At 43.5% G+C, this 19,330-nt stretch overlaps 1 protein-coding gene and 1 pseudogene across 2 annotated transcripts in view; both read right to left on the bottom strand.

Annotated features, from left to right (window-relative positions):
- Positions 1 to 11,891: 11,891 nt before the first annotated feature.
- The window catches only part of PSEN1 (presenilin 1), a 65,604-nt gene continuing 58,165 nt past the window's right edge, over positions 11,892 to 19,330 (bottom strand). For both annotated transcript variants that reach the window (NM_001002943.2, NM_001293284.1), the window contains exons 9-10: positions 15,091 to 15,209; positions 11,892 to 13,167 (exon numbers count right to left, since the gene is read on the bottom strand). In NM_001002943.2, the coding sequence (NP_001002943.2) occupies positions 13,012 to 13,167; positions 15,091 to 15,209 (275 nt within the window). In that variant the 3' untranslated portion in view covers positions 11,892 to 13,011. The remainder of the gene's footprint in view (positions 13,168 to 15,090; positions 15,210 to 19,330) is intronic.
- On the bottom strand, positions 16,975 to 18,177 carry LOC610330 (annotated as a pseudogene).

The following is a 19,330-nucleotide window of genomic DNA, read 5'->3' as shown; positions in this document are numbered from 1 at the left end:
AAGCAGGCTCTCCACAGAGCAGGGAGTCCTTTGTGGACTCGATTGATTCCAGGACCCTGAGATCACAACCTGAGCCCAAGGCGGTCGCTTAACTGACTGAGCCACCCAGGTGCCCGGGTCCTTTCTTCCAGGTCTCTCTCCACCACACTCCCAGGGCACTGCTTTTCTCCTTGCTGCTCCAACCTCTGTATTTGGATAACTCTCAGCCTGGAAACTGAGAAGTGTCTGTGCTTTGTGCCACAGGCCTAGAAACATTACCCAGAAACTCAAGAGGATCAGTACCTCTCAATTCAGAAATAGACTTCCCAACACTCAAGTTAAATGAAGAAGGAAATTCTACTAATTTTGTGGGTAGGTTAGGAGCCTAACTTTGGTAATTTGTGGACCTGTTATCCTGACCCTTATCTTTGAGTAAAACACCACTTAAAGATTTATAGACATAAGACTGGGTCTAAGCTTTTTATTTTTTTTAGATTTTTAAAATTATTCATGAGAGACATGGAGAGAGAGAGTCAGACACAGGCAGAGGGAGAAGCAGGCTCCCTGTGGGGAAGCCTGATGCAGGACTCCATCCCAGGACCCAGGGACTATGCCTGGAGCCAAAGGCAGACGCTCAACCACTAAGCCACCCAAGCATCCCTAAGCTTTTTATTTTTATAGATTTTATTATTTTAAAAAATATTTTATTTATTCATGAGAGACACAGAGAGAGGAGAGAGAAGCAGAGACACAGGCAGAGGGAGAAGCAGGCTCCATGCAAGGAGCCCGATGTGGGACTCGATTCCGGGACTCCAGGACAGGCCCTGGGCTGAAGGCGGCGCTAAACTGCTGAGCCACCCGGGCTGCCCTATTTTTATAGATTTTATATAACTATAATCCTATATCTAGGTCCCAATTCCTTATCAGGAACTCTTAGGACCAAATGTGTTTCAGGATTGAGCATTTTTCAGCTTTTAGAAGTTACTAAACTGCCTCCAGAATAGTCTGGAAGCCCTCTTTAATCAAAACTAACCAAATGGGGATCCCTGGGTGCCTCAGCAGTTTAGTGCATGCCATTGGCCCAGGGCATGATCCTGGAGTTCTGGAATCGAGTCCCACATCGGGCTCCCTGTATGGAACCTGCTTCTCCCTCTGCCTGTGTCTCTGCCTTTCTCTCTCTCTTTGTGTCTCTCATAAATAAATTAAAAATAAAAAAAAAAACAAAAACTAACCAACAGAAAACAACAACAAAACCAGCAAAATATACGAATATTGACCAAAACAGGCTAAACTGAGACTCTAAATAGCCTGACATTTGTTCAGGCCAGGTCTTCTCCCAAACTCAGAAGAAACCTTTCAGGTTTCCAAGCCTTCTGAATTTCATAATCGCAAATAAGGGATTGTAAATCCATAAAAATTAAACAGGACATAACTACAAATGGGGTTACACAGTAATACTGACGGGGGTGATGGCTGCTAGTGGCCTGCTGAACTCCATCGTGGTGGGGCTGTGAAGGTGGGCGCATGGGAGACGGTGGGGTGGGAGGAGGTGTGAGCTGGTGCGGTCCGCAGGTCTGGGTTGGAGTCTCTACTCACTGGCTGGGACACGTCTGGCAAGTTAACCTTCCTGCACAGCAGTTTCTTCATTTTTCTTTTTTTTTTTTAAGATTTTATTTATTTGTTCATGAGAGACACAGAGAGAGAGGCAGAGACGCAGGCAGAGGGAGAAGCAGGCTCCATGCAGGGAGCCCGACGCAGGACTCGATCCCGGGACCCCAGGATCACACCCTGGGCCGAATGCAGGCGCCAAACCACTGAGCCACCACAGAAGGATCCCGGTTTCTTCACTTTTAAAAGGAAGACAATGGACTCATGTAAATAAAAATAAGTGCTAATATGGAAAATTCTCAAGGATCAATAGCCCCAGGGGCTGAGAACAAAGGAGGGCAGCAGAGAGCTCAGGGTGGTGTGTGCCACACGCACACGCACACGCGCAAGCACACACACACTCACGCGTGTGCGCGCTCGTGCAGGCTCTCAAGCACAGGCCTCCACTCAGCACGGACCGTGAAGCCCAGCTGTGACGCGGCTGCACGGCAACCAGAGTGGGGAAGGAAGTACTCCTCAAAGTGGGGTGTGTGGTCTGTGGACACTGAAAGACACTGAATACCCACAGCACACCTTGGGGGACATCCACTTTGAGGCTGGGAGTATGTTGTGTTGAGGTGAAATAGATTTCGAAATGGTTTAGGATGGTGGTGTAGTTATTTTTAGATTAAAACAAACCTACGATAACATGGACGAACCCTGGGAACATTGTGCTGAGAGAAATAAGCCAGACGTGAAAAGACATATGCTGCGTGATTCCACTGAGGAGAGGTCCCCGGGGTGGTCCAGTTCACGAGGCCGTCGGGGTGCCGGGGAGGCGGCGGGGCGGCAGTCCTGGGGATCCGGGCTGCCGAGGGCCGCACAGCCTTGGGGGTGTTGAATACCACCGAACTGTACACTTAATGATTCACATGGAAATTTTCTTTTAATTTTTATTTATTTATCTATTCATGAGAGACACACAACGAGAGGCAGAGACACAGGCAGAGGGAGAAGCAGGCTCCCCGCAGGCTGTGGGATGGCGCCCAGCCAAGGCAGAAGCTCAACCACGGAGCCACCCAGGCATCCCCACATGGTAATTTCTGTGTAGACTTTGCCAGAATAAAATGACAAAATACCTTGTGAGATACAATTAAATTTTTTGTCTTTCTTTTTTTTCAACTCCAGACATTTCTGCCTGGGGCAGCCACTATGGGCCAGGTCTTGTTGAGCTTTAGTTAGAAAACCTGAGGAACGTCGTCAGTCAGACTCCGCATTTACAGAGGACAAAACGGAGGCCCGGAGAGGTGACCCAGTTTGACAGAAACAGATCTCCAGCGAGCCTCTGTCCTGGAGGCAGGAGGCCGGGGCTCTGGGCCCATTGCCCTCTCCCGCTTCCTAGTGGGTGAGTCTGCGGCTGTGACTGGTTGTCTCAAAGCTTCCACTTTCTCACGGGTGGGACGAGGATGACCTAGGACCCTGGTGTCGCAGGCGCACTGATAGTAAGCGCTCCGTGGAAGTGGTTTAATGGGGCATTTAATGGGGCAAGTAGTTGTCTCAGGGCTTTTCTTGGTTAAAGGAGGGTTAAGTACAAGTATTAAGAACTGTTCCTTTATCCCTTCCACATTCCACGTGGTGACATTGACCCAGGACAAACCCATATATTTCTCAATGTCACAAGTGTGCCCTAGGGGAAGAATCCTGTTTGGATTCAACTCTGACCACCTGTTTATAAATAGGGGCTCTCTTAAGCAGATAAGGCCAACTGGCCTCCCCCAGCACAGCCTTGTAAGTAAGGGCAAAACTGGTAAATGTTTGCTCTCATTTAAAACATGTTCCCCCACACGCAGCCTGTTTATGTCATCATGCATGGAAATCCCCTCCTGTGGACCCCTAATCCACCCATGACATCGCTCACTCCCAGGAGGCCTAGGATGGGGCGGTGAGCGCACACACCCAGCTCCCCACCCGTGGCCAGCTGGTCCCCACTCCCCTAGAGAGTGGAGGGGGGGCCTGGAGGCCAGCTGGGAGGGACACCCACGGCCACCCCAACCCCTGCTCAGAGGCGTCTGGGTCAACAAGACCTCTTCTGTGCAGGGGCTGTGGGAGCCGCAGGAGGGTGGGACCCCAGGACTGCAGGGACGCGGGAGGAGGGCACCGGCCCAGCAGGACAGGGAACCCTGGGCTAGTGGGGCGCGGCTGCGGAAACAGCTGGGCCGGGCCGGGGCGTGTGGGGAGGGGGTGATGGGGAGACTCCAGCCCCAGGGGCGGGGCGGGGGCCCTGTGCGGGCGGCCAGGCCTCACCCTCCTCCTCTTCGGCCCCACCCGCAGGAGGCTGGGGCGCTGCCAGGGGAGGAGGAGGAGGGCCTTGCTAGCAGCCAGGACGGTGGGCAGGGAGCCCGGATCCCCGCCCTGCTCCCCCCAGACCTCCAACGGGCACCGGCTTCTCAGGGTCAGACCACCTGCCTCCCCTCACAAAACTGTTTACCAGTGCCTTTGACCTAAAAATGAAAATCAATTCATACCACAATTATCATAAGCTTGGAGGGCCTCGGTGAGTCACATCTCTAATGACCAAAGTTGCATAATCACTTGCAACAAGTCTGTGGATTACCTCATCAATTTATGTACAGCACAAGAGGGAAGGAGGAAAGTCTGGTCCTTGCCGGCTAAAAGGAGTCCCTCAAGGATGACTTGCTACATGTACACAGGGGCAAGGGGGAAGGCCCTGGTCCCTAGGCCTCCCTCCAGGGCCTGCTCCGGGGTCACTGCCAGGGGCCCACCTGACCACAAAGGAGTGCCCTGGCTTAGAGGACAGAATCCTGGGTTGCCAGAGCTAAAGGGGCTATGCCATCAATAGCATGTTCACCTGAGGCCTGGCTGCTCGGTGGGGTTCCGTTACCAAACATTCATGGAACTCCCCCTTCTGAATGGCCAGTAGAGCAACCGGGCATTAGGGTCACCACTGTGACAAAATAGGAAGTCTGGCCCTTCTCTCCCCAGCAGCCCTGGAAAGCACAGACAGCAAGAGGTGAGTGCAGGCTGAGATCACCCAGCATAGAAGAGCCTGTCCCCTTCCACGGACACTTAACAGGCCTCAAGCCTGATGATGTTTTTTAACTGATGACCTTCTGGCTGGGTTACTCCAGAGAAGACCCCTGAGTTAGGAGGGAAAGGGGTGGAGGAACAGTGGGAAACCCACTAGGGCAGAAGGATGGCAGAGAGGTCATTTTGTTCGAGAGAAAAAAATTCTTTTTAAAAGATTCTATATTTATGAGAGACACAGAGAGGCAGAGACATAGAGGGAAAAGCAGGCTCCCTGCAGGGAACCAGAGTCCCTGAGGTGGGACTCGGTCCCAGGACCCCAGGACCAGGACCTGAGCCAACGGCAGACACTCAACCACTGAGCCACCCTGGTGCCCCTGTCTGAGAAAATCTTAAGAAATCATACATTTGCAGCTCTCTGGTCATGCAAGTAAAACCCAGTCACCTCACTAAACAAGCCTAATGCTATTTTATGGCATATGTAGGTAAATCCAATTAGTAAACAGAAAACCAAATTACTGCCTAATGACTTACAGCACTTGGTGGACAAAATCTTTGAAAATCCAGATGCAGGATAAAGTCCCCCAAATCTCTCCTCAGTCCCTCTCCATATTTGAGAGACTACTCTGTGACCATCACCGTGATAGCCCTATTCTGAGGGGATGCGCCAGCTCTTAAAGAACTCACTTAAATTCAGGTATTTAAACGTAGTATAAATATAGTGATCTAGTGTTATTTCAACTTCAGATCTTCCTTGTACACATCGCCGAGTTTAGTGGCTCTTGGCTAGGTCGGCTACCCAAGAAAACTAATCACAATCTGAATCTTACCCGCAGTCCACCTCGAGGTATGCTATGGGTAGAGGGGTAACAAAATCCTTTCTTCTTTTGCATGAGGAATTGACCTTGGGCTACTACATAATTAAAACTATTGTAGTTCTGGGGAAAAAGGGGATAACGATGGCAGGAAGAGTATGTCACCCCTGGGGCTGACATAGTCCGTTAAGCATCTCCCTTGGGCTCAGGTCATGATCTCCGGATTCTGGTCCCACACTGGGCTCCCTGCTCAGTGGGGAGTCTGCTTCCCCTTCTCCTGTACGTGCTCTCTCTTTCCTGCTGTCTCTCAAATAAATGAAATCTTAAAAAGGGGGGGGTATGTTACCCCTTTCCTAAGAATTAGGACTCCACTGAGATGCCTGGCTGGCTCAGTCAGTAGAGTGTGCAACTTTTGATCTCAGGGGTTGTGAGTTTGAGCCCCGTGTTGGGTGTAGAGACTACTTAAAAATAAATCCTAAAAAAAAAAAAAAAAAAAAAAGAATTAGGACTCCAACAAACTTGGTTTGAGGTTCCTCCATCTCTCCCCTTTAGAGGGTGTGGCATTCGAGGCACAGAAGAGCCAGCCCCTGTAGGAGAATCAATGTTGGCCAAGATTATGAGGTCCCTGTGCTAAAAGGCCCCTGTAGTAGGTCAGATCACATCCTCCATGGGTTCTACAAGTCACTTAATGAAGAAAGTATATTCTCAGTAAATATGGCAACAGATTTAGTTAGCTAATTGGATTTTCCTCTGGATAAATCATCATTTTAATTCAAAAACCAATTGTCCTTGGGGTCTCTCCTTCGTTTTTGGTGTATATCCTTTGTCTTCATGCCAATTCAGATTCTTCCTTTTTCTCAAACTTTTTTCCAACTTTGTTTCTAGAAATATTCTGATCTTAAAACATGTCATGTGGCTCTGCACTCCCATTCAAATGATGTAATGAGTCAAGTCATCATACTTGCTGGTACTCATGTATGTTGTCATTTTACTTTTAACCAGATCCTAAGCTATTGGTAGGCAAGGATCCCCCCACCACATACACATACAGAGCACACAAAGGAATACCTCCCCAGAGGAGATGGTTGGGTTACAGAAGACTCTGGTACTTACCAAGTGATACCAGAATCCAACCTCATTATTCTTGCTTCTCAACCCTGCTTGAGGAGTCTTCATTCTCATTAAGAACACCATTATCAGGATGCCGGTGCATGGAGCCTGGTTCTCCCTCTGCCTGTCTCTCATGAATAAATAAAAATAAAACAAAATCTAAAAAAAAAAAAAGCAAAACCCACCATTGTCAACGCCCCTAAAAATCAGAAACCCCTCCCAGCTGATGAGGACAAATCATATTTCTGTGGCAGACTCTAGTGACACTGCCTATAAGATTCGTAAAAGCAAATGATGCCTGTGAATCCCAAGGAGGGAATGAACACCTTTCCTCTTCTTGGTGTTCTTAGCCAATGTACCCAGTAATGTATCTCTTACATGCTCCTTTTTTTGTTGTTGTTGTTTTTTTTAATTTTTATTTATTTATGATAGTCACAGAGAGAGAGAGAGAGAGAGACAGAGACATAGGCAGAAGGAGAAGCAGGCTCCATGCACTGGGAGCCCGATGTGGGATTCGATCCCGGGTCTCCAGGATCGCGCCCTGGGCCAAAGGCAGGGGCCAAACCGCTGCGCCACCCAGGGATCCCACATGCTCTTTTTGAAGACAATAGCTAACTTTGGTTTTCCTGCCACAATCTCTTTTTTTTTTTTTTTTTTTATGATAGTCACACAGAGAGAGAGAGAGAGGCAGAGGGAGAAGCAGGCTCCATGCACCGGGAGCCCGACGCGGGATTCAATCCTGGGTGTCCAGGATCGTGCCCTGGGCCAAAGGCAGGCGCTAAACCGCTGCGCCACCCAGGGATCCCCCCCCCCTTTTTTTTTTAAGATTTTATTTATTTGAGAAAGAGAGAGAACACAAGTGGGGGCGGGGGGGAGCAGAGGAAGAGGGAAAGGCAGATTCCCCACTGAACAGGGAGCTTGAGCAGGGCTTAATCCCAGGACCCTGAGACCAGCACCTGATCTGAAGGCAGATGCTTAACTGACTCAGCCACCCAGGTGCCCTGCCACCATCTTATTTCTGATCAATAATTCCCAATATTTTATGTGCTACTCAATGTTTAGAAACAAAAGGTTTTGGAGAGTTTTAGGCAAGTGGCAGGGCTATCAATAAAACAAGTGTTGCTTTTTTTCACTGATGTGACCTACATCATTTGTTTTTGTTTTTGTTTCTTTTTTAAGTAAGCTCTACACCCAACATGGGGCTTGAATTCACAATCCTATCAAGGGTTGCATGCTCTACAGCCAGACGTTGTTGAAGATATTTTTGTGATTTTTTTAAACTACCCCCCCCGCCCCACTTTTTGTATATGTAATGATGAAACACGCTCTGATGGTTGAACAAGGAAGTAGAAAGAAAGACCTTACTTTCTGAGTGGAGGATCTCCTCCTTTGTGGAAAAGTAGATCAAGACTGTTATCAAAAGTTGGTCTGTGTTATTGCACCTGACTTTAGGATCCAAAAAGAACTTTTTTTTTTGCCACTTTGTGCCTTTCCTTCTGGAATTGTAAGTTGAGAACACAATGCGAGTACCTGTTTACACTGTGATGTGGATACTGTTACAGAGAACACACCAGAGCCTTTCTCCCTGTTAAACAAATCATGCTCCTGTGAATGTATGTGGAGAAACCCCTGTAGTTTTACCTGCTGATGCTCTCTTGTTGGAGAATAAGTTTCGGATTTTTTTCCTCCCCCACCAAAAATAAGGGGTTTGCATGCTCTATTAACTGAGCCAGCCAGGTACCCACATCATAACTTTGAAAGATAAGCCTCCAGTACATAAGATATCTGCATTGTACAGCATACATGTAAATTCTTGTTTTGACAGCTTCAGCATCAATTTTAGATGTTTTCTAGAAAAAAATGGTTTCAGAAACTAAGTATTAAGAATAGTTGTTTCGAGACTTGCAATTTACCCCCTACCAGTATGAATGAATAACAGAAACAATGCATTTGTGTTTAACGGTTCCTGATAACAGTTCAAGAGTTCTCACAGTTACACATTATAATACTTCCATGTAAGAAAATTAGCACAGCTGGATTCATGCGGTCTTTATTAATTTGACAAATACAAGAAAATCTGCAATCATCTATCAAAATTATATCTTACCAAGAATTTGAAAGGTATTTAAAAAAGATGGATTCACAGTCTGAATCATGTACAAAGCAGTGTCTGTAGAAGCAAAAGCCAAACGACGGACATGTAAATTATCCCACTGAAACCTCTAGCCAGTACCTCCAATCACACCATAAATAGACAATCCTGTGCTCACTACTCTCTACAGTTGATTTTGAAGCTGTCCTTTTAGAATTATTTTCAAAGGAAAACTGCTTCCTGGGAAGGCTTTCCTGCTACACACCCTGGGCTGAAGTGCCAACACCACGTTCCAGGACCCAGAATGGACCCAGCTACTTCCTCAGGGCAATGTTGCAGCTGTCCAAGGCCCCGGAAAACAGAGAAATGGTTCATTTCAGCACTCTCCTGATTTTTAATATGTGCATTTGAGGTTTTTCCTACCAGAGAGGACTATTCAGAGGATGCCATCCAGAGGATTTGGGAGGTGTGATGAAGCCTTGTTAGGAACACTCTGCTCAGCCATTTCACCGAGGGCCATGAAGAGCTGAAACCATGGTTTTTAATCTCCTGTTTGGGGGATTTAGAGAAGAAGATCACAAGGATCACTTCTGGGCTCAAACTCATGATTATCATGTTGTTTCATCCCAAGGGCAAGACCAAATGTCCAGTTTTCAAGTACCCCCATCCCCACCCTGATCAGAGTCAGCTTTGTGGATACCCCAGAGGTGAGGTTCTAGAACAGCAGGTCAGACTGTTACAGACTATCCAAAAGCACAGAGAGAAAAAGTACTTTACAGAAAGGAGTGGTTTCCAGAAGAATCAAGTCACCTTTATGACATCAAAAGGTAACCACGAAAAGGGGTTACTGACAAGTACCTGATATTTTAGAGAAGTTAAAGATGCATCTATCAGTAAACAGGAAACTATAGCTGCATTCTGAGGATATGCCTTACTCCTCTTTGCATCTTTAGACTCCAGCACCATGCCAGGAACACGGAAGACACTGAATAAATCTTTTCATAGTGGTTTCTGAGCTCTTTTTCTTCCAGGGCTAGATCATGAATGGGTGAATATGCAAGGCCAGGCCCTGAGGTTCAGGACTAGAGACTTCCTTGAGATGCTGACCCTGGGAGATCTTATGTGGGAGCTTTTGTCCCATATTCTACAAATTATGATCAAGACTACTTATATAAAGTTTTTTGAGGCCAAGTAAAGGGGAAGCAACTAAATTTATGGTATCAACATCGGTTAGGCAAGGAGAGTTTTTAAAAATCAAGAGACTTTAAAAACTGGGGATCCGGGACTTTAAAAGTGAAGACTGGGGATCCCTGGGTGGTGCAGCGGTTTGGCGCCTGCCTTTGGCCCAGGGCGCGATCCTGGAGACCCGGGATCGAATCCCACGTCGGGCTCCCGGTGCATGGAGCCTGCTTCTCCCTCTGCCTATGTCTCTGCCTCTCTCTCTCTCTCTATGTGACTATCATAAATAAATAAAATTAAAAAAATTAAAAAAAAAAAAATAAAAGTGAAGACTGTCTCTCTAGTTGCTTCTGTAGTAAAATCAATAAATCATTCATTTATGATTGTTTTCTTCCAAGTTGCTTAGAAAGCTTTTTTCGCAAGAAATTTAATCATTTACAGTGAGATCTGTGATCCTAGGACCACACACTAACCTAAGTGAGAATCAAAAACAGGAAAAGCAAGCTCTTCCTCTTTGGAAAAAAGGTCCACAGATCTTCCAAATATGGTTGGTATGCCCACAGGCTGGTTTGTAGCAGCCTTCTGTATATAAACACTCTGTATTCTGGAAGCCAGTCAGACCCAGACATTAGTGGCCACTTTTTTCATCCTCTTCATTAAACAGGTTGCCTGGGCTCAGTCTGCTTTGTTTGGCCTGGCCCCATAGCCACCCCTGCTCTGTGTGAGGGCACATCCTCAGGGGACTTGCTATGGTTTTCCCTGATGACTATTCTTCATGGTGGAAGACTAGCATTATTGGTATTTCAGAAAAACTGTTTTATTGAACCTAAGAAGAAAGTTCCAAGGCAAAGTTCTGCATCTGAGGTTGGTGACTTCAAGAAGTAAGAAGAGTTCTCTCTATGCTGAGATGTGGTTGCATCTTGTAGAAAGTGCGTTTTATTGCAGTCTTTCTAGGTGGACAGTGATACAAAGGATGGACATAGTCACACTCACACCACAGATCCTCTTCCGGGATGAACCTTTTGTGAAAGATATGGTACTTTGGGGGCTTTGCACAAATAAACTACTATAAATCAGGACTCCCTCAAAACTGCCTCATATCACAAACATGTACAGATGGTTTTGTTGTAGTTGCTGATTCATGTGTCTTTCTAGAAGATAATACCCATATTGCTACATATCTGAGGAAAAAGACTCTTGGAAAGGGGCTAAACAAAGAGATGAGAGAACCTATTGTTTTATGCACCATTCTTTCTGTGCATAGCACTTGGTTTGTTTTTCTTTTTCCTGCAGTTCTCAACTGCCTAATATGAGCCAGTTTTGCTTCTGCTCTGGTTATGAACAGCACACTGCTGCTCAAGTTAGTTTAAGAAATATTCTGTGACAGAAAACAGATATCCTACACTCCAAGGAGAAGTGCAAACCAGATCACACAACAGGTTGGAGAGAAAGCAGGAACAAGAAGAAAAGTTGGCCTTTCTTCAGCCACAAAGGAAGACTAAGTTTCTCACAAATGCTTACAGTCTGATCACCATGGCTAAGGTGTAGTGGTAGGAGTATCAGTGGCAGAAGCTGTCAGTGGTAGAAGGGTTATGCCCAGCAAAGCTTTGCTTAGAGGAGTCATGTGCCCATGGGCTAATGGCTCTGTTTATGCCCTTAGTTGAGCTGTGCTTGGCCTCAACCCAACTGCCGGTTCAAAGGTCTACAGAAATGAAACGTAAGGCAGAAGAGAAAGCACAGAACACCCACTGTGAGGTTCCTGAGGAATAAACTGGCCCTCCTCCTTAACATCTGCCCACGGGACGTGAGCTCATATTGTCCTACTGGCTGTTAGAGGCCCCTTCTTTCTCTTCTTGGCAGCTGGCTCTCCTCCTGACCCTAGGTCCTCCCATGCAAGGCTCACCGAGTAAAATCATGGCTTTCTCTAAACTCCAACTTTGTACTGATACAACTGACTTTATAAACCACCAGCATTTTGGCTATTGGTTCAAATTCTGACCCATGGTGAGAGACAATGGATTGTAGTAAAAAAAAAAAAAAAAAAAGAAAGAAAGAAAAAGAAAAAGAAAAACCAGGACAGAAAGTGCTTCACCAGCCATTTTACTCTTCTTTAATTCCACTGTCTTTGGGCACACATTGTATTTGCTACTGAAGAAATTATGACAGCGAGGCTGACAGCACTGATTTATAACACGTTCTTTGCACCACACAAAGAGTAAAATCCTAGAATAACTGTATTATCTGCTACCACAACAGAGCTGTCTCATTTACTGTGTAAGAGAATGCTTATGGGGGAGTCAGGGAGAGATGGGAACGATGGAAGCATCCAGGGGCAAGTGACCCTACAAGTATGTGTAAAAATAAAGAATTTGGTGGAAAATCCAGAATGCACCTAAGGCTGATAGGAAACCGTTTGGGTATCATTCCACTCTTTCCAGAAATTACTGAATTTAGAACCTGAGGCTAAGACTTTTAGGATAAAGCAAGCCTCAAGATCAGTTCATACTGGCCGTGGGAAGACATGGCAACCGTTGATAGTACTGAATTTCAGTTCTTGAAAATGAAACTTTTCAAAATCAACCTATACATCTGACTTGACTCAAAGTGGAAAAAAAAAGTCTTATTTAAAAATGATAAGTCTGCAGCAAAAAAGATCTGAAAGTGAAAGTTGGAGCCCCTTTTCAAAAACCTTTTCATTTTGCCGCTGGTGCCCGCTTTCCTTACAGTACCTCCTGAAAAATTTCAGAATTCAATACATGTTAATTAGGTTGATCTTCAACATGTAGTTTAAGATGAAGAGTCTTGTTTGGTTTAAACCACGCCATTTAATTTCTTGGTAATGGTAGTCCTGAGAGTCTGCAATGTTAGTAAAATCCACCTGTAACCAAGGGTTACTCGGCTGGCAGGAGCACAGCAACTTCGTGGTCCATCCCTCTTCCTTAGCCTTGTCCCTCAAATCTGGTAGTTTTTGCACCGAGGGACTCAGTCCATCACAATGACGTATGTTCAAACCAGTTTCTGTAGATACCTCCCTTCTAGTGCCCAATGGTACAGGTGGTCAGGAAGACTTGGAAGGAAGCTGCAAAAAGTCCAGCTGGGAATCTTGCCTTTGTTAGATGTGGACACAGGAAAATCATCTTTGTCCTCCCCAGATTTTATTATAGTCAAAGGAGAAAAATCCATGGGATTCTAATTGCAAATATGCTAAATATAAAATTGATGGAATGCTAATTGGTCCATAAAGGGCTGTACAAGATAATCTGTGGCAAAGTAGAAAACAAGCCCAAAAGTGATGGAGATCGGAAGAGCTGGCAATGCTTTCTTGAAAATGGCAAGGAGTAATAATGTAAGGCACAAACCCTGTGGAGTAGAGGGGAAAAGACATAAACTCAGACAAAATTACGGAAGCATTTCATGCAAAAACAACCCAATCACAAGTCCTGGTCTTAATTTAGTTCACTGAATACTATCCTTTAAGGTTAAATTTTGGGACTTTTTTTTTTTTTTTTTTTTTTTTTAATTTGGAAACATTTCTTTTCCTTTGCAGCATTAGAGTTCATTATTTACAAGTTGTTGATACTTCACCCCCTAATTCTAGATAAGAAATATAATCCAAAAATAAGTAAAACTATTTTAACTTAAATAATACTGAAATTTCTATCTAAAAAAAAAATTTCTATCTAAAATATTGATTGGCTACTGTGAGTTTAGTTTGGCTGGCTAAAATACCAGAGGTGAAGAGCACCCTCTATGTTACATGGGGGCAAAGAGATGCTCACTGAATAAACCAGTATAAGTTTATGAAGTATATACAGGTTTCTCTATCTGAAAGTAGAGCATTCCTACAAAGCCTTTTGTAAGCCAAAATGACATAAAGTGAAGCATATCCCCATATCCCCATTTTCTCAAAGTTTGAATTACGCCACTTCACTTTTACGGAAGACCTTCATTAGTATGAGAATGCTTTTTTTGTAAAAGTAAAAATCCTCCTTGGGTCGATTTAGTGGTTAAGCTTAGTGGTTAAGCATCTGCCTTTGACTCGGCCTGATCCCGGGGTTGGGGATCAAGTCCCACATCAGGCTCCTGCAGAGAGCCTGCTTCTTCCTCTGCCGGTCTCTGCCTCTCTCTCCCTCTCTCATGAATAAATAAATAAAATCTTAAAAAAAAAAAAAATCCTCCTTGGATTTCTTTTGGTTAGTAAAAAAACAAAACAAAACAAAACAAAACAAAAAAAAACCCCAAAAAACAGTTAAGTGGTGTAATATGAACTTTCAGAAAGTAGAGGAATACCTGTAAACCCAGCAGTCATATAATATAGTCCATTTTTTTAACCCTAGCTACTGAGACAAGGTCTCCTCACCCTGAGCATCAGTTCAGGTTTATCCAGAGTAAGTTATTTTCTTCTTAAAAGATACAACACATCCAGACAACTAACCTCAAAAGAAAGATAAATTACATGAAATTTCTAGATGGTTTTATTATCATGATAAACCACAGATGTCATCATAAATGTTTAAGTAAAGGCTCTCATCTAATTTCACTCACATATACCTTTAGCAAAAATACCAATAAGAAATATCTTACAGCCTACTTAGTTTGGAAAGCTTCAGGGTTTATGCTGTGACACTAAAGCAAGATCTACATGGCATCATGCATTGTGTTAGCTTTTCTTGCCTCATACCTGCTGCCCAACAAGCACTGTTTGCTGCAGGTTGTGGCATTAAAGGCAAAATCACCACGAGACTTACGAACTAAGTAAGGATCCAAGTACCCCTTGAAGACTGATAACATAGCCTATTTCCTACATAGCTACACTGCTAGGCTTGAAGCAGCAGTTCCTAACCTGAGGTGCCTATCAGAACTTTCCAGGGAACTTTAAAAACAACAAGAACACAAAATTAAAACTGTATATATCTCAGGGCAGGGGCCCCTGGCTGGCTCTGTCCGAGGAGCATGCAACTCTTGATCTCAGGGTTGTGAGTTCAAGCCCCACAATGTGTATAGAAATTTCTTAGATAAATCAAACTTAAAAAAAAAAAAAAAAAATCTCAGGACAGGGATGCATAGTTCTTAAAGCCCCCAGGTGATTTTGATTTTAATGGGGGGCCAGGTGGTGACCTATTCAAGTAAGGTTCAATTATTATTATTAATTATTTTTAAAGTTCTCCAGGTGACTGGCACACTCAGCCCAGCTGGGGTTAAAATGGACCACCTTCAAGGAGCAGCATAATCAAGAGTTCTGAGATGAGGAGTCCTGACACGTTTTTATTAATGTATACTTACAATTAATATGGCTACAAAACAGGCTATGGTTGTGTTCCAGTCTCCACTGGCTGTTGCAGAAGCTTTACCAACCAGAACACTGTAGAAAATGAAATCTCCTAATCCAAGTTTTACTCCCCCTAAAAAAGAATAATTATGAAATTTGTCACTTTCCGATCAATTTAAAAACGTCACTGCTGCAAATAAAAAAAAAGAAAAGAAAAAAGCACTGCTGTATTGCATCCTAATACTGAATGAGAAAGCAGTAAATGACATATAAAATTCACTTCAGTTAAGTTTTCTTTTTTGGTTCCCTCCAATATGAGTTTCAGATTCTACGTGGCTAACTCTGGGGTCTTTGATAGTAGATGCTGTTGTTATATACAAAAAGAATAATAAATAACAACGGTCCTCTACTGACCGCCTCCTTTACACATGGCACTTGCTCTCATAAATCCTCACAAGAACCTCTATGAGATAGGTGTAATTTACTTCATAAAATTCACCCACTGTACAGTTGAATTATTGTAAAAAATTTATAGAGTTGTCCAACCATCACCACTTTCATCACCCTAGGGCTTACGCAGCCACTGATTTGTTTTCTAGCTCTATATGACTTTTCTAGACATTTCATAGAAATGGACTTATATAGTATGTAGTCTCTGTGATTCACTTCTTTCATGTAACATATTTTTGAGGTTTATCCATGATATTACATGTATCTATACTGTTTCTTTTTACTGATGAAATAGTTTTCCATTGTATGGATATACTATATTTTATCAGTTGATGGACATGTGGCTTGTTTTCATTTTGGGGCTAGTATGAATAATGGGGCTATGAACATCATGCTGTGACCAAGGGTACAGCATGTGTGTGTTTTCATTTCTATTGGGTAGATTCCTACCCAATTCCAAATGGAATTGCTGCATTATGTGATAAGTTTACCTTTAGTTTTTAAGAAACTGCCAAATTGTTTTCCATACTGGCTCTACCAGTCTACATGTATTGCTGGTGGCTCATGAGCATTCTGGTTTCTTCACATCCCTCACTAACACCTGGTACTGCTACAGTTTTTTTGGTTATAGACATTCTGATGAATGATGTTGAATAGCTCTTCACACACTTATTAGCTCTTATATTTCTCCTGTGGTGACCTGTTTAGCCAAAGCATTTCCCTATTTTTTATTTGGGTTATCTTTTTTTTTTTTTTAATTTTATTTAAATGTGAACCAGAAATGTTTATTACAGAAATTTGGTCAAAGTTCCCATCGAATGGCCCCTGTTGAAGTTGGACTGGGGCCCTCTCTCCAGGGCTGGGCATATTTGAATTATCTTCTATTACCGAGTTGTGAGCATTCTTTACATATCCTCAACACAAGTTCTTCAACAAGTTCTTCAACAGGACTTGAAATATGACTTGTAAGTATTGTCTCAGTCTGTGTCTTCTCTTCCTTAACAGAATCTTTTCTAAAAAAATTTTTAGGGCAGCCTGGGTAGCTCAGCGGTTTAGCACCACCTTCAGCCCAGGGTGTGATCCTGGAGACGCAGGATCGAGTCCCACATCGGGCTCCCGGCATGAAGCCTGCTTCTCCCTCTGCCTGTGTCTCTGCCTCTCTCTCTCTCTCTCTCTCTCTCTCTCTGTTTCTCGTGAACAAATAAAATCTTTAAAAAAGTCTTTTAAATTGTGGTAAAATACACCATTTTTTTTTTTTAGAGGCACACTACAATAGTTAATTTTATTTGTTCAAGGCTCATATTGCAAGCATATTGCAAAGCATGGGCTTTGATTCTGTGAGCCCAGATTCACATATTTAGAAAGATAAAAGCAAACTGCGATCCATGTATATGGATGAAAAACTAAAGGCTCACGGTTAATCACATCATGGCTTTAAATTTCTACAGCCTAGAAGCCAGAAGTCACAGATCTTTTAGGTCTTTCTGGATGTCCCACAAGGTTATCTGCACTTTTATTGAGCTGGGCAACCTCATCATCCTTCAGCTTCTGATTGATCACACTGGTTAAGCCCCGAGCGTTCAGGATACACGGAAGACTCAGGAAGACTTTGTTCTCAATACCATACATGCCCTTCACCATTGTTGACACTGGATGAATCCTGGAGAGATTTTTCAACATGGATTCAATAAGATCAACCACACTTAATCCAATAGCCCAGTTTGGTATATCCTTTTAGCTTGACAACTTCATAAGCACTTTCAACCACCATTTTATGCACTTCCTTCCAATTTTCACTGTCGTTGTCTGTTCCCATTTGGATTCAGTTCCTAAAGAGAAACACCTGCCACATTCACTCCACTCCACACAGCCACACTTGAGTCACCATGTTCTCCCAAAATCCATCCATGGCAGCTGCTGGGATGAATGCCAAGTTTTTCAGCCATAAGACAGTGAAATCTAGCAGAATCCAGATTACACCCACTTCTAAACACGCGGTGCTTAGGTAGTCCACTTAGTTTCCAGGTGACATATGTAAGAATATCCACTGGGTTGGAAACCACAATTATGATACAATCAGGACTGTACTTGATTATCTGAGGAATAATGACTTTGAAGACATTAACATTCCTTTGCACCAGATTAAGGCAGCTCTCTCCCTCCTGCTGGCGGACTCCTGCAGTCACCACCACAATCTTAGAATTGGCAGTCACAGAGTAATCTTTATCTGCCACAATTTTAGGTGTCTGTAGAAATAAGCTCCCATGCTGTAGATCCATCATTTCTCCTTTGAGTTTATCTTCTAAAACATCCATAAGGGCAAGTTCATCAGCCAGAGACTTTCCCAGAATGCTGATGGCACATGCCATACCAACTTGTCCAACACCCACTACAGTGATCTTATTGTTTGGGATCGCAGCCTCTTCTTCTGCAACTGGTGCAATCAGTTTTTCCTTAAGAGTTGCCATTGTGCCCTGAGACCAGCGGCTGTAAGGGTCACGCGAAGGAGACCAAAATACACAATTCAATGGCATTGAGTAAACTCACATTATTGTGCTACCATCATCATCCTCCATTCACAGAACTCTTTACATCTTGTAAAACTTGCAAAAGCTCTGTACCCGTTAAACACAAACTCCTCCTTTTCTCCCTCTAGTCTCTGGCAACCATCATTCTATTTTCTGTCTCTGAGTTTGACTACTCTAAGTACCTCACATAAGTGGAATCATACAGTATTTGGTTTTTTTTTGTGACTGGCTTATTTCACTTAACAGAATGTCCTCAAGTTCATCCATGTTATAGCATCTGTTACAATTTCTTTCCTTAGGGCACCCAGATGTCTCAGGTGGTTAAGCATCTACCTTTGACTCATGGTTCCTGGGATCAAGTCCAGAGGTGAGCTCCCTGCTCAGCGGGGAATCTGCTTCTCCTTCTTTCTCTATCCCTCCCCACTGCTCTCTCAAAAAAAAAAAAGAAAAACTTAAAAAGCCTTTTTCCTTCCTTTTTAAGGCTGAACAATATTCCATTGCATGTATACACGTTTTATTTATACACTCATTCATCAGTGGACACTTGGGTTGCTTCCACCTCATGGCAACTGTGGATAATGCTATGGAACTGGGTGTACAAATATATCTTCTCTTAATGGTATCTTTTGAAGTGCAAAAGTTTTTAATTTTGGTGAAGTCCAATCTATCAATTTTTTCTTCTCTGCATCAGTGTTCTATTGAAGAACTCTGCCCAATGCAAGGTCATAAAGTTTCTCTTATGTTTTCTTCTAGAAGTTTTAGTTTTATAATTTACATTTCAGTTTATATTCATTTTGAGTTCATTTTTTGTTGTATTTTTTAATTTTATGCTTCTTAAAAAATTATTTATTCATTCATGAGAGACAGAGAGAGAGGCAGAGACATAGGCAGAGGGAGAAGCAGGCTCCACGCAGGGAGCCCAATGTGGGACTTGATCCTAGGTCTCCAGGATCAGGCCCTGGGCTGAAGAAGGCACTAAACCGCTGAGCCACCCGGGCTGCCCCTTGAGTTCATTTTTGATTGTGTGTGTGATGGATGGGTAGGGTGAGGCAGGGGTTTCCATTCATTCTTTTGCATCTGGATATCTAATTGTCCCAGCATCAATTGTTGAAAAGATTATATCCTTTTCCTGTTGAATTACTTTAGCACCTTTGTAAAAAATACTATAAATGTAAAGGTTTACTTTTAGATTCACAATTCTGTTTCACTGATTATTATTATTTTTTAAAGATTTTATTTATTTATTCATGAGAGCCAGAGAGAGAGACAGAGGGGG

Source organism: Canis lupus, chromosome 8 (assembly GCF_011100685.1).
Source record: "Canis lupus familiaris isolate Mischka breed German Shepherd chromosome 8, alternate assembly UU_Cfam_GSD_1.0, whole genome shotgun sequence".
Lineage (NCBI taxonomy): Eukaryota > Metazoa > Chordata > Mammalia > Carnivora > Canidae > Canis > Canis lupus.
Note: the sequence above shows the minus strand (reverse complement) of the source record. Positions and strands in the feature narration are given on the sequence as shown.